Here is a 15382-nt window from a genome sequence, read left to right on the forward strand (position 1 = left end):
ACATGCTTATTCAACCATCACAGGGACATTCGAACACATTCAAGGAGGTGAAAATGTTCCTTAGTGATTCTTTATAGCTGGACAAACTAACATAAAGTGAGGCAACTGCAGTGACTGGAACAGCAGTCAAGCAAATACTTCAAATGTGTCTGACACACAACACGCACACACAACACACAACACGCACACACACAACACGCACACACACAACACGCACACACACAACACGCACACACACACAACACACACACACACAACAACACACACACAACACGCACACACACACAACACGCACACACACACAACACGCACACACACACAACACGCACACACACACAACACGCACACACACACAACACGCACACACACAACACGCACACACACAACACGCACACAACACACAAACACAACACGCACACACACAACACGCACAACACACAACACGCACACACACAACACGCACACACACAACACGCACACACAACACGCACACAAACACGCACACACACAACAACACAACACGCACACACAACACACACACAACACGCACAACACGCACACACACAACACGCACACAACACGCACAACACACAACACAACACGCACACAACACGCACACAACACGCACACAACACGCACACACACAACACGCACACACACAACACGCACAACACAACACGCACACAACATGCACACACACAACAAGCACACACACAACAACACAACACGCAAAACACACACACACAACACAACACGCACAACACACACAACACAACACGCACAACACAACACGCACAACACAACACGCACAACACGCAACACCACAACACGCACAGCACAAAACACGCAACAACACAACACGCACACACACACACACACAACAACACGCACACACACACAACACGCACACAACACACACGCACACAACACGCACACAACACGCGCACAACACACGCGCACAACACAAGCACACAACGCGGCACACAACGCGGCGCACAACACACGCACGCAACGCGCGCACAACACACGCACACAACGCGCGCACAACACACGCACGCACACACCTGTCTCTGCTCCTTCTCAGAGTCGTTCAGGGGCTGTCCGTCCTGAGGGCTGGTGGGCGGGGCTCGTTTGCCCAGACGCCGCAGACGCAGTCGCCTGCGCTTCTTCTTCTTCTCATACAGGATCTCATTCTGTGGATGAAGCAGTGAGAGGTCAGACTGTCCAGGTGGAGGTCAGACTGTCCAGGTGGAGGTCAGACTGTCCAGGTGGAGTTATGACGGCGTAACATCCACCGAGGCGTCCTCACCAGCCATCCTCCCGTGATGATCAGGGCGTTCTTCCCTGGCTCAGTGAAGAAGGGTTCTGCCGCCTTCTTCACCCGAGGGCGACGAGTCGGGGGCTGGTTCCTCCTGCTGGTCTGACGCCCCTGCAGCTTCTCACTGCAAACACCAGAGGTTAGAGAGGTGGAGCAGAGACTGGTGTGAAGGTGGAGCAGAGACTGGTGTGAAGGTGGAGCAGAGACTGGTGTGAAGGTGGAGCAGAGACTGGTGTGAAGGTGGAGCAAAGACTGGTGTGAAGGTGGAGCAGAGACTGGTGTGAAGGTGGAGCAGAGACTGGTGTGAAGGTGGAGCAGAGACTGGTGTGAAGGTGGAGAAAGGTGGAGCAAACTGACTTGACGTCCTCTCCATAATGGATCTGCATGTCTTCAGTGAGCAGGGAGCAGGAGTACCCGATGTTCTCAGCCGTTTCTGAAATGGAGCAGGTTCAGACGGAGCCATGTGCTAGAGACCGTGTTCAGCTGATCGTAAATGCTCCAGACCTTTCTTGTCTCCGGTCAGGACCCAGATCTTGATGTCGGCTTTGGCCAGTTTAGCAATGGTCTCTGGAACTCCATCCTGAAGTTTGTCCTCAATCGCTGTGGCTCCAATTAACTGCACACATGTGTTTACAGTGTAGAGTACTCTCTGGAGTAACCCCAGTGCTAGTGTAGTGTACTCTCTGGAGTAACCCCAGTGCTAGTGTAGTGTACTCTCTGGAGTAACCCCAGTGCTAGTGTAGTGTACTCTCTGGAGTAACCCCAGTGCTAGTGTAGTGTACTCTCTGGAGTAACCCCAGTGCTAGTGTAGTGTACTCTCTGGAGTAACCCCAGTGCTAGTGTAGTGTACTCTCTGGAGTAACCCCAGTGCTAGTGTAGAGTACTCTCTGGAGTAACCCCAGTGCTAGTGTAGAGTACTCTCTGGAGTAACCCCAGTGCTAGTGTAGTGTACTCTCTGGAGTAACCCCAGTGCTAGTGTAGTGTACTCTCTGGAGTAACCCCAGTGCTAGTGTAGTGTACTCTCTGGAGTAACCCCAGTGCTAGTGTAGAGTACTCTCTGGAGTAACCCCAGTGCTAGTGTAGTGTACTCTCTGGAGTAACCCCAGTGCTAGTGTAGAGTACTCTCTGGAGTAACCCCAGTGCTAGTGTAGAGTACTCTCTGGAGTAACCCCAGTGCTAGTGTAGAGTACTCTCTGGAGTAACCCCAGTGCTAGTGTAGAGTACTTTCTGGAGTAACCCCAGTGCTAGTGTAGAGTACTTTCTGGAGTAACCCCAGTGCTAGTGTAGAGTACTCTCTGGAGTAACCCCAGTGCTAGTGTAGAGTACTCTCTGGAGTAACCCCAGTGCTAGTGTAGAGTACTCTCTGGAGTAACCCCAGTGCTAGTGTAGAGTACTCTCTGGAGTAACCCCAGTGCTAGTGTAGTGTACTCTCTGGAGTAACCCCAGTGCTAGTGTAGTGTACTCTCTGGAGTAACCCCAGTGCTAGTGTAGTGTACTCTCTGGAGTAACCCCAGTGCTAGTGTAGTGTACTCTCTGGAGTAACCCCAGTGCTAGTGTAGTGTACTCTCTGGAGTAACCCCAGTGCTAGTGTAGTGTACTCTCTGGAGTAACCCCAGTGCTAGTGTAGTGTACTCTCTGGAGTAACCCCAGTGCTAGTGTAGTGTACTCTCTGGAGTAACCCCAGTGCTAGTGTAGTGTACTCTCTGGAGTAACCCCAGTGCTAGTGTAGTGTACTCTCTGGAGTAACCCCAGTGCTAGTGTAGAGTACTCTCTGGAGTAACCCCAGTGCTAGTGTAGTGTACTCTCTGGAGTAACCCCAGTGCTAGTGTAGTGTACTCTCTGGAGTAACCCCAGTGCTAGTGTAGTGTACTCTCTGGAGTAACCCCAGTGCTAGTGTAGTGTACTCTCTGGAGTAACCCCAGTGCTAGTGTAGAGTACTCTCTGGAGTAACCCCAGTGCTAGTGTAGAGTACTCTCTGGAGTAACCCCAGTGCTAGTGTAGAGTACTCTCTGGAGTAACCCCAGTGCTAGTGTAGTGTACTCTCTGGAGTAACCCCAGTGCTAGTGTAGTGTACTCTCTGGAGTAACCCCAGTGCAAGTGTAGTGTACTCTCTGGAGTAACCCCAGTGCTAGTGTAGTGTACTCTCTGGAGTAACCCCAGTGCTAGTGTAGTGTACTCTCTGGAGTAACCCCAGTGCTAGTGTAGTGTACTCTCTGGAGTAACCCCAGTGCTAGTGTAGAGTACTCTCTGGAGTAACCCCAGTGCTAGTGTAGTGTACTCTCTGGAGTAACCCCAGTGCTAGTGTAGTGTACTCTCTGGAGTAACCCCAGTGCTAGTGTAGAGTACTCTCTGGAGTAACCCCAGTGCTAGTGTAGTGTACTCTCTGGAGTAACCCCAGTGCTAGTGTAGTGTACTCTCTGGAGTAACCCCAGTGCTAGTGTAGAGTACTCTCTGGAGTAACCCCAGTGCTAGTGTAGAGTACTCTCTGGAGTAACCCCAGTGCTAGTGTAGTGTACTCTCTGGAGTAACCCCAGTGCTAGTGTAGTGTACTCTCTGGAGTAACCCCAGTGCTAGTGTAGAGTACTCTCTGGAGTAACCCCAGTGCTAGTGTAGTGTACTCTCTGGAGTAACCCCAGTGCTAGTGTAGTGTACTCTCTGGAGTAACCCCAGTGCTAGTGTAGTGTACTCTCTGGAGTAACCCCAGTGCTAGTGTAGTGTACTCTCTGGAGTAACCCCAGTGCTAGTGTAGAGTACTCTCTGGAGTAACCCCAGTGCTAGTGTAGTGTACTCTCTGGAGTAACCCCAGTGCTAGTGTAGAGTACTCTCTGGAGTAACCCAGTGCTAGTGTAGAGTACTCTCTGGAGTAACCCCAGTGCTAGTGTAGAGTACTCTCTGGAGTAACCCCAGTGCTAGTGTAGAGTACTCTCTGGAGTAACCCCAGTGCTAGTGTAGAGTACTCTCTGGAGTAACCCCAGTGCTAGTGTAGAGTACTCTCTGGAGTAACCCCAGTGCTAGTGTAGAGTACTCTCTGGAGTAACCCCAGTGCTAGTGTAGAGTACTCTCTGGAGTAACCCCAGTGCTAGTGTAGTGTACTCTCTGGAGTAACCCCAGTGCTAGTGTAGAGTACTCTCTGGAGTAACCCCAGTGCTAGTGTAGTGTACTCTCTGGAGTAACCCCAGTGCTAGTGTAGTGTACTCTCTGGAGTAACCCCAGTGCTAGTGTAGTGTACTCTCTGGAGTAACCCCAGTGCTAGTGTAGAGTACTCTCTGGAGTAACCCCAGTGCTAGTGTAGTGTACTCTCTGGAGTAACCCCAGTGCTAGTGTAGTGTACTCTCTGGAGTAACCCCAGTGCTAGTGTAGAGTACTCTCTTGAGTAACCCCAGTGCTAGTGTAGTGTACTCTCTGGAGTAACCCCAGTGCTAGTGTAGTGTACTCTCTGGAGTAACCCCAGTGCTAGTGTAGTGTACTCTCTGGAGTAACCCCAGTGCTAGTGTAGAGTACTCTCTGGAGTAACCCCAGTGCTAGTGTAGTGTACTCTCTGGAGTAACCCCAGTGCTAGTGTAGTGTACTCTCTGGAGTAACCCCAGTGCTAGTGTAGAGTACTCTCTGGAGTAACCCCAGTGCTAGTGTAGTGTACTCTCTGGAGTAACCCCAGTGCTAGTGTAGAGTACTCTCTGGAGTAACCCAGTGCTAGTGTAGAGTACTCTCTGGAGTAACCCCAGTGCTAGTGTAGAGTACTCTCTGGAGTAACCCCAGTGCTAGTGTAGAGTACTCTCTGGAGTAACCCCAGTGCTAGTGTAGAGTACTCTCTGGAGTAACCCCAGTGCTAGTGTAGAGTACTCTCTGGAGTAACCCCAGTGCTAGTGTAGAGTACTCTCTGGAGTAACCCCAGTGCTAGTGTAGAGTACTCTCTGGAGTAACCCCAGTGCTAGTGTAGTGTACTCTCTGGAGTAACCCCAGTGCTAGTGTAGAGTACTCTCTGGAGTAACCCCAGTGCTAGTGTAGTGTACTCTCTGGAGTAACCCCAGTGCTAGTGTAGTGTACTCTCTGGAGTAACCCCAGTGCTAGTGTAGTGTACTCTCTGGAGTAACCCCAGTGCTAGTGTAGAGTACTCTCTGGAGTAACCCCAGTGCTAGTGTAGAGTACTCTCTGGAGTAACCCCAGTGCTAGTGTAGTGTACTCTCTGGAGTAACCCCAGTGCTAGTGTAGTGTACTCTCTGGAGTAACCCCAGTGCTAGTGTAGAGTACTCTCTGGAGTAACCCCAGTGCTAGTGTAGTGTACTCTCTGGAGTAACCCCAGTGCTAGTGTAGTGTACTCTCTGGAGTAACCCCAGTGCTAGTGTAGAGTACTCTCTGGAGTAACCCCAGTGCTAGTGTAGAGTACTCTCTGGAGTAGTCAGGACTAAACTGTTTTGAGTACTGATAAAGTAGTATAGATTGATCGATGTGCTTCTCACAGAGTAGCGGCTGAGGACAGACACAGAGTAGAGGCTGAGGACAGACACAGAGTAGAGGTTGAGGACAGACACAGAGTAGAGGTTGAGGACAGACACTGAGTAGAGGCTGAGGACACACACAGAGTAGAGGTAGAGGACAGACACAGAGTAGAGGTTGAGGACAGACACAGAGTAGAGGTTGAGGACAGACACAGAGTAGAGGTTGAGGACAGACACTGAGTAGAGGCTGAGGACACACACAGAGTAGAGGTAGAGGACAGACACAGAGTAGAGGTTGAGGACAGACAACAGAGTAGAGGTTGAGGACAGACACAGAGTAGAGGCTGAGGACAGACACAGAGTAGAGGCTGAGGACAGACACAGAGTAGAGGTTGAGGACAGACACAGAGTAGAGGTTGAGGACAGACACTGAGTAGAGGCTGAGGACACACACAGAGTAGAGGTAGAGGACAGACACAGAGTAGAGGTTGAGGACAGACACAGAGTAGAGGTTGAGGACAGACACAGAGTAGAGGTTGAGGACAGACACAGAGTAGAGGTTGAGGACAGACACTGAGTAGAGGCTGAGGACACACACAGAGTAGAGGTAGAGGACAGACACAGAGTAGAGGTTGAGGACAGACAACAGAGTAGAGGTTGAGGACAGACACAGAGTAGAGGTTGAGGACAGACACAGAGTAGAGGTTGAGGACAGACACTGAGTAGAGGCTGAGGACACACACAGAGTAGAGGTTGAGGACAGACAGAGTAGAGGTTGAGGACAGACACAGAGTAGAGGTTGAGGACAGACACAGAGTAGAGGTTGAGGACAGACAACAGAGTAGAGGTTGAGGACAGAGTAGAGGTTGAGGACAGACACAGAGTAGAGGTTGAGGACAGACACAGAGTAGAGGTTGAGGACAGACACAGAGTAGAGGTTGAGGACAGACAGAGTAGAGGTTGAGGACAGACACAGAGTAGAGGTTGAGGACAGACACAGAGTAGAGGTTGAGGACAGACAACAGAGTAGAGGTTGAGGACAGACACAGAGTAGAGGTTGAGGATAGACAACAGAGTAGAGGTTGAGGACAGACACAGAGTAGAGGTTGAGGACAGACACAGAGTAGAGGTTGAGGACAGACACAGAGTAGAGGTTGAGGACAGACACAGAGTAGAGGTTGAGGACAGACACAGAGTAGAGGTTGAGGACAGACAACAGAGTAGAGGTTGAGGACAGACACAGAGTAGAGGTTGAGGACAGACACAGAGTAGAGGTTGAGGACAGACACAGAGTAGAGGTTGAGGACAGTACCACGAGGTTCTTCTCGATCTCCTCATAGACCTGGTCCAGCACCTCCTCCCGATTGGCCAGCACCACCTGAGCGTCCTTGTGCCTGCGCGCCCAGGCCTCATACTCCTGAGCGCTGATGTCTTTGTAGCACAGACAAAGTGTGCGCAGGGTCTCGTTAGCAAAGATCTGAAACACACACAGAGCAGAGCAGTGCGCATCAGGTGTAGAGCAGTGCGCAGTAGGTGTGTAGAGCAGTGCGCAGCAGGTGTGTAGAGCAGTGCGCAGCAGGTGTGTAGAGCAGTGCGCAGCAGGTGTTGAGCAGTGCGCAGTAGGTGTGTAGAGCAGTGCGCAGCAGGTGTGTAGAGCAGTGCGCAGCAGGTGTGTAGAGCAGTGCGCAGCAGGTGTTGAGCAGTGCGCAGCAGGTGTGCAGAGCAGCTTCACTCACGTCCAGAGCGGTCTGGGTGCTCTCCATGTGCCTGCAGTCTGGAGCCAGGCGTTCATAGATCACGGTGTCGGCTCCTTTACAGTACAATCTGATCCGACCATCAGGGAAACGCACTGGAACACACAGAGACACAGTCACAGACAGAGTCACAGACAGAGTCACAGACAGTCACAGTCACAGACACAGTCAGAGTCAAACACAGAGTCACAGACACAGTCAGAGTCACAGACAGAGACACAGTCACAGACAGAGACACAGTCACAGTCAGAGTCACAGACAGAGTCACAGACACAGTCAGAGTCACAGACAGAGACACAGTCACAGACAGAGTCACAGACACAGTCAGAGTCAGACACAGACACAGACAGAGACACAGTCACAGACACAGAGTCACAGACAGAGACACAGTCACAGACACAGAGTCACAGTCAGAGTCACAGTCAGAGTCACAGACAGAGTCACAGAAAGTCACAGACAGAGTCACAGTCACAGACAGAGACACAGTCACAGACACAGACAGTCACAGACAGAGTCAGACACAGACAGTCACAGACAGTGTCACAGACAGTGTCACAGACAGTGTCACAGACACAGACAGTCACAGTCACAGATACAGACATAGACAGAGTCACAGACAGAGTCACAGTCAGTCAGTCACAGACAGAGTCAGAGAAACAGACAGTCACAGACAGAGTCACAGTCACAGACAGAGTCACAGTCACAGACATAGACAGAGTCACAGACAGAGTCACAGACACATCATTTCTACCGCACAGCGAAGCGTCGCACCGCACAGTGTTTGTGTTTAACACGGTGAGTTCTGCTTCTGGAGGATCTGACTCAATCTTAACATCCAGAAATCACATTGTATGATTTTTAAATCATTTATTTGTCTGTTTAATGTTTAATATATATATATATATATATATATATATATATATATATATATATATATATATATATATATATATATATATATATATATATATACATACACACATACATATATACACACATACATATATACATACATACATATACACATACATATATACATATGTATGTATTACATATACATACATATACACATACATATATACATATGTATGTATTACATATACATACATATACACACATACATATACATACATATATATATACATATATATACATATACATATATATACACACACACATATATACATATACATATATATACACATATACATATATATATATACATATACATATACATACATATATACACATATCCATCTTCAGCCACGCCCCATCTTCAGCCACGCCCCATCTTCAGTGCTTTGACTGAGCGGGGCCTCGAGGTGCTCATGGAAACTGTGGTCCCAGCTCTTCATGTCTTTGACCAGCTCCTGTAGTTCTGGGCTGATTCCTCACCCGTCTTATCATCATTGAACCCCACGAGGTGAGATCTTCATGGAGCTCCAGTCTGAGGTGAGATCTTCATGGAGCTCCAGTCTGAGGTGAGATCTTCATGGAGCTCCAGTCTGAGGTGAGATCTTCATGGAGCTCCAGTCTGAGGTGAGATCTTCATGGAGCTCCAGTCTGAGGTGAGATCTTCATGGAGCTCCAGTCTGAGGTGAGATCTTCATGGAGCTCCAGTCTGAGGTGAGATCTTCATGGAGCTCCAGTCTGAGGTGAGATCTTCATGGAGCTCCAGTCTGAGGTGAGATCTTCATGGAGCTCCAGTCTGAGGTGAGATCTTCATGGAGCTCCAGTCTGAGGTGAGATCTTCATGGAGCTCCAGTCTGAGGTGAGATCTTCATGGAGCTCCAGTCTGAGATGATATGTCATCTTAAGCATATTCCATTTTCTAACAATTGCTCCAACAGTTGACGGGAGGCGGAGCGTGCAGCTGGAGAAGAACGTCTCAGACACTGGGACCATCAGCACAGGAGCGCCACAGGGCTGTGTACTTTCTCCCCTGCTCTTCTCCCTGTACACAAACTACTGCACCTCCAGCCACTGCGACACCACCCTCACCGCCATGGCGACACCACCACCCTCATCGGGCTCATCTGAGTCTGTCTACAGGAGGTGGAGCGGCTGGTGCAGTGGTAACAACCTGGAGCTCAACGCCCACAAGACACAGCCCCCCCCCCCCCCCCCCATCTCCATCACCAGGTCCTCAAGTGGGAGGAGCCACCATCACCAGGACCTCAAGTGGGAGGAGCCACCATCACCAGGACCTCAAGTGGGAGGAGCCACCATCACCAGGACCTCAAGTGGGAGGAGCCACCATCACCAGGACCTCAAGTGGGAGGAGCCACCATCACCAGGACCTCAAGTGGGAGGAGCCACCATCACCAGGACCTCAAGTGTGATGTATGTATTTGAAGACTTTGAGAGTTCAAATACATAACATACATTATTTACATATAAAACAATGTGATTTCAGAGAAGTTGAAACATCACAGGACGGTCAAATCCTTGTTTTCCTCGCTGTGAGCAGGAGGTGTTAGCATGCTAATGTTTGTTAGCTTTACCCGGGTCAAAGACTACACTAAAGTGTTTACACTGTAAACTGGGAATGCATTAAGACTTTGCACTGTAAAGAATTTAAAGAACAAGCTAACACAAAAACCACACACACGCTGAATGCACTGGTCAGTTGATGTTCTCGGAGACTCACAGATGATTGACATGCGTTTGCGGTCAGAGTTGAAGTCCAGCAGGGCTAACATCTCGTAGGTGCTCTCGTGGTCGCCCTCTCGGATGGTGATGGAGTCCTGAGTTCTGGACAAGAACACAAAGCCAAAGTTGCGGGCGGCGGTCACCAGAGCTCCTTCATCTGGAGAGGCGGCCTGGTACACCATGTCCTCTGCAGGCACATACGGACATGAGCACAGGCGGACATGAGCACAGGCGGACATGAGCACAGGCGGACATGAGCACAGGCGGACATGAGCACAGGCGGACATGAGCACAGACGGACATGAGCACAGACGGACATGAGCAGAGACGGACATGAGCAGAGACGGACATGAGCACACGCGGACATGAGCACAGGCGGACATGAGCACAGACGGACATGAGCACAGACGGACATGAGCACAGACGGACATGAGCACAGACGGACATGAGCACAGACGGACATGAGCACATACGGACATGAGCACATACGGACATGAGCACATACGGACATGAGCACATACGGACATGAGCACATGGATCATAGAACACCTTAAACATCTCTTTATTCATAATGGAGCTAGAAGCTAGGTCGCACGAGGCTGGGGACAGACACACAGGCAGCACGAGGCAGGACGCGCGGGGCAGGACGCGCGGGGCAGGACGCGCGGGGCAGGACGCGCGGGGCAGGACGCGCGAGGCAGGACGCGCGAGGCAGGACGCGCGGGGCAGGACGCGCGAGGCAGGACGCGCGGGGCAGGACGCGCGGGGCAGGACGCGCGGGGCAGGACGCGCGGGGCAGGACGCACGAGGCAGGACGCACAAGGTAGGACGCGCGGGGCAGGACATCTTACCGTCCACCATGACCGTGTGGCAGAGGGACAGCAGCTTGAAGAACTCCATGGCGTCCTTGTCTTTTCCAGATCGCACAGTTGCCACAAGATAATGGTCCATGAAGTCAAACTTTTTGTCGGCGTGTTGGTTCCAGCTCCAGTCCACCAGCTGAAACAAGGACACTTTCATCCAACACAAATGTCCTGAAGTTTGTCTTTTCAAATGATGAACCAGAACTGACCTTTCCGCGGTCCAGAGACACTCCTTCAGCAGTGGTGGGGTCACCTGGAGCACAGAGCATGAACAACACCTTCATGAGCCATTACAACATGAAGAGAATAAACCGTCTCAAATGAGGACAAAACATCCAAAATAAAAACCCAAAAAGTTGAACCTCAAAATGATTTCTCTGGGATCGGTTCCACAGAGCTGCAATAAACATCTCATGTCTACCTTTCAACGGGAGTTCAATAATGGCACTAACTGAAGTCTTTGTGGCATTAAGATAAGATAAGATAAGATATTCCTTTATTGTCCCACATGGGGAAATTTCATTGGTGCAACACAGGTAGATACAGAGGTAGATCCAGAAGAACAGATCACTTATAGGAAGTCTGAAAAACACTTTCAGTAGAAGATCTCCAATAAATAAATAAATACCATTGCATGTGATCACAACAGTAATTGCACATGAATATGTGTCACGACAGCACAGTAATTGCACATGAATTGCACATGAATTCCAACAGCAATTGCACATACGACAGAATTGCACATCAGTATTAGGTTAGGTCAGTATTGCGATGGGATTATGAGCCTGGGGTTCAGATCTACACTGTGCATATTCAATGTATTATCTATTTTTAACTTTTGTGTGAGGGTTAGGGTCTGCTCGCCCATAAAGCGCACGCTTCTGCACGGACCCTGTTAAACACATGTAACATTCAGGAGACATTTCGTTTTACCGTAGCTGCGTCCTGCGATGGTGCACTTCTTGAACTGCATGACATTCTGGGTCAAAGTGCCCGTTTTGTCTGAGAAGATGTACTCGATCTGGCCCAGCTGTTCGTTCAAAGTGGTGGTGCGAGCCTAAAGACAACAAGCAAAAAGCAACACAATGTCCCCCTTATCGATTAGTGCAATAAAGTAAAATTACAAAGCAACTGAACAAGCAAAGCCCACGCCACAACAATGGAATATCAGAGAATATTTATGGATAGAGATGATGATGACATCGATGATGCCGCGATAAGAGTGAGCTGACAAAGGACGTGGGCTACGCATCAGGTGATCAGCCACGCCCCGTCTAATAGACTGCAATGGGTTAAGGGACGACGATACAGACGTGGGGTGAGAGGGCGGGGTCGACACAGACGTGGGGTGAGAGGGCGGGGTCGACACAGACGTGGGGTGAGAGGGCGGGGTCGACACAGACGTGGGGTGAGAGGGCGGGGTCGACACAGACGTGCGATGAGAGGGCGGGGTCGACACAGACGTGGGGTGAGAGGGCGGGGTCGACACAGACGTGGGGTGAGAGGGCGGGGTCGACACAGACGTTCGATGAGAGGGCGGGGACGACACAGACGTGGGGTGAGAGGGCGGGGTCGACACAGACGTGGGGTGAGAGGGCGGGGTTGACACAGACGTGGGGTGAGAGGGCGGGGTCGACACAGACGTGGGGTGAGAGGGCGGGGTTGACACAGACGTGGGGTGAGAGGGCGGGGTCGACACAGCCGTGGGGTGAGAGGTGTTTTCCTGTAAAGGGGCGTGTACCTTTGCAGGAGTGTCCTTCTTGGCGAAGTACATCTGTAAATCCCAGTTGATAAATTTGCTTTGGCCCAAACGAATCACCTCCACACTAAAAAAAACAACATTTTAAAATCCATCGGTTGAATAGTTCTGCGTGTTAAACAAGAGTCTGACCTGACGTAGAGCGAGATGGGCACCATGGTGTTGAGCACGATGATGTAGCCCCAGAAGCTGAGGAAGCCCCGGTGGGACGCGCTGAAGTCTTTGCCGTCGTACAAATACCAGGCGTGTGTCCCGATCTGCTCGTACCAGAAGGTGTGACCGATGGCCAGTCCAGCAGCCACGAGGACGAGCAGCGCGAAGATCTGACCAGAGAGAGCTGTATGAGAGCCAGACAGGAAGCTCCTCCCACGTGTCTCCGCCCCCTCCCCGCATGTCTCCGCCCCCTCCCCGCATGTCTCCGCCCCCTCCCCGCATGTGTCTCCGCCCCCTCCCCACATGTCTCCGCCCCCTCCCCACATGTCTCCGCCCCCTCCCCACATGTCTCCGCCCCCTCCCCACATGTCTCCGCATATGTCTCTGCCCCCTCCCCACATGTCTCCGCATATGTCTCTGCCCCCTCCCCACATGTCTCCGCCTCCTCCCCACATGTCTCCGCCCACTCACCGTGTACACCATGTAGTTCATCAGCTCGTCGATCTTGGTGCGCTTGAACCTGGTCTTTCCTCCATTTCGCATTATTTTGGTATCGGCTCCTACAACATACAAAATATATCTTTCGATATCTATAAGATAAGATCATTTTATTTGTCCCACGGTGGGGAAATTTCAGTGTTGCAACACAAAGTAGGTACAGAAGTAAATAATAAAAGAACAGATAACTTATAAAAACACTCATAGAAAAGCACTTATAAAACGTATACAAAATCCTCTTATACCCTTAATAAAAAATAAATCATAATAATAGTAACTCTTATTTACTGCTTTTTTATGAACAGAGAATACTGCACCAGGATGATTGATCAAATCTCAGGAAGTGAGAATTCAGTTCATTCACCCACTGTAGGTCTCCCTCCGTCTGGACAGGGGGGACTGTGAAGCCTGAGATGGTTTTCAGGCTCCTCCCTCTCCCTGAATGTTCTCCTGCTGCAGCTGCTCCTCCTCTTGTATCCTCCTCCTCCTGATCCTCCTCCTCAGCTCCTTCTGCACAGTCCTCAGCTCCTCCTTGTTCCCTGACCTGAAGGCTCTTCTTCTCCTTCAGCAGAGCCTTCAGTTCACGGTTCATCCACGGCTTGTTGTTTGGAAAACACCGTCCGGAGGGAACAGTGTTCTCACAACAGATGGTGCTGATGTCCTGATGCTCTGTGATGGTGCTGATGTCCTGATGCTCTGTGATGGTGCTGATGTCCTGATGCTCTGTGATGGTGCTGATGTCCTGATGCTCTGTGATGGTGCTGATGTCCTGATGCTCTGTGATGGTGCTGATGTCCTGATGCTCTGTGATGGTGTTGATGTCCTCTCCATGTGGGTCATAAAGCTCAGTCCAGACAGTGGTTCTGAAACAGTCCCTCAGAGCCTCCTCATTCTCAGCAGACCACCTCCTCACCACACGGGGCACCACAGGCTGCCTGTGCAAGATGGGTTCATACACAGGCCTCAGATGTACAAGGGTGTGGTCCGAGCTGCCCAGGGGGGGAGGGGGAGGAGCCTCCTGGTGTTGGCAAAGAACAAGCCCAATGTTCTATTGTTACTGGTGGGACATGTAACATACTGGGTGTATGTGGCAGAACAGAAGATCCATCGATATCGACCGACATCTATCGGCATCTATATATCTATCTATCACTATATCTATATCGCTATATCTTTTATCAATTATCTATTCAGATATAGATATTTATATCTATAGGTATATACCATTTTTGGGCAAAGTCCTTGAAAAGGTTGTTTACCAACAGCTCACAGATTTCCTCTTAATAAACAACTCATTTGATGTTTTTCAGTCAGGTTTTAGACCTCATCACAGCACTGAGACTGCTCTTGTCAAGGTGACAAATGACATCCGCCTGAACACTGACACGGGCAAAGCCTCAGTCTTAATTCTGTTAGATCTGAGTGCTGCTTTTGACACTGTCGATCATGGGATCCTCTTACAGAGACTAGAGGACTGGGTGGGCATCACTGGCACTGCCCTAAACTGGTTAAGGTCCTATCTGGAAGACAGGAAGTACTTTGTTGAAATTGGTAGCTGTGTCTCAGACCACATGACCCTGACCTGTGGAGTGCCCCAAGGGTCAGTCCTGGGTCCCCTTCTGTTCAACCTCTACATGCTGCAGTTAGGTCAGTTGATACGCAGTGAAAATGTGTCCTATCACAATGATGCAGACGAGTCAGATCTATGTTTCACTATCGGCAGGTGACTATGGACCAGTAGATTCACTCTGTCACTGCATCCAACAGATCAGTTTGTGGATGCAAAACAACTTTCTCCAGCTGAACTCAGACAAGACTGAAATAATCGTGTTTGGCCCACAGAAACAAAGAGAAAGTGTTAGCGGTCACCTCCAGAGTCTCGCTCTAAAACCTACAAACCAAATTAGAAATCTGGGGGTAATAATGGACTCAGACTTGAACTTTAATAG

General features: G+C 50.1%; 1 protein-coding gene across 1 annotated transcript in view; it reads right to left on the bottom strand.

The window, feature by feature from the left end:
- atp8b1 (ATPase phospholipid transporting 8B1) overlaps nt 1–15382 on the bottom strand; it is a 49647-nt gene that overhangs the window by 8780 nt on the left and 25485 nt on the right. The window contains exons 11-23 of the mRNA XM_072454662.1: nt 13407–13495; nt 12915–13105; nt 12765–12849; nt 11957–12080; nt 11233–11276; nt 11012–11159; nt 10159–10347; nt 7491–7603; nt 7067–7231; nt 1823–1934; nt 1676–1751; nt 1310–1442; nt 1065–1193 (exon numbers count right to left, since the gene is read on the bottom strand). Coding sequence (XP_072310763.1) covers nt 1065–1193; nt 1310–1442; nt 1676–1751; nt 1823–1934; nt 7067–7231; nt 7491–7603; nt 10159–10347; nt 11012–11159; nt 11233–11276; nt 11957–12080; nt 12765–12849; nt 12915–13105; nt 13407–13495 — 1598 coding nt within the window. The remainder of the gene's footprint in view (nt 1–1064; nt 1194–1309; nt 1443–1675; nt 1752–1822; nt 1935–7066; nt 7232–7490; nt 7604–10158; nt 10348–11011; nt 11160–11232; nt 11277–11956; nt 12081–12764; nt 12850–12914; nt 13106–13406; nt 13496–15382) is intronic.

Source organism: Eucyclogobius newberryi, unplaced genomic scaffold (assembly GCF_026437365.1).
Source record: "Eucyclogobius newberryi isolate DKJ021-1_F unplaced genomic scaffold, fEucNew1.0.hap1 SCAF_2, whole genome shotgun sequence".
NCBI lineage: Eukaryota > Metazoa > Chordata > Actinopteri > Gobiiformes > Gobiidae > Eucyclogobius > Eucyclogobius newberryi.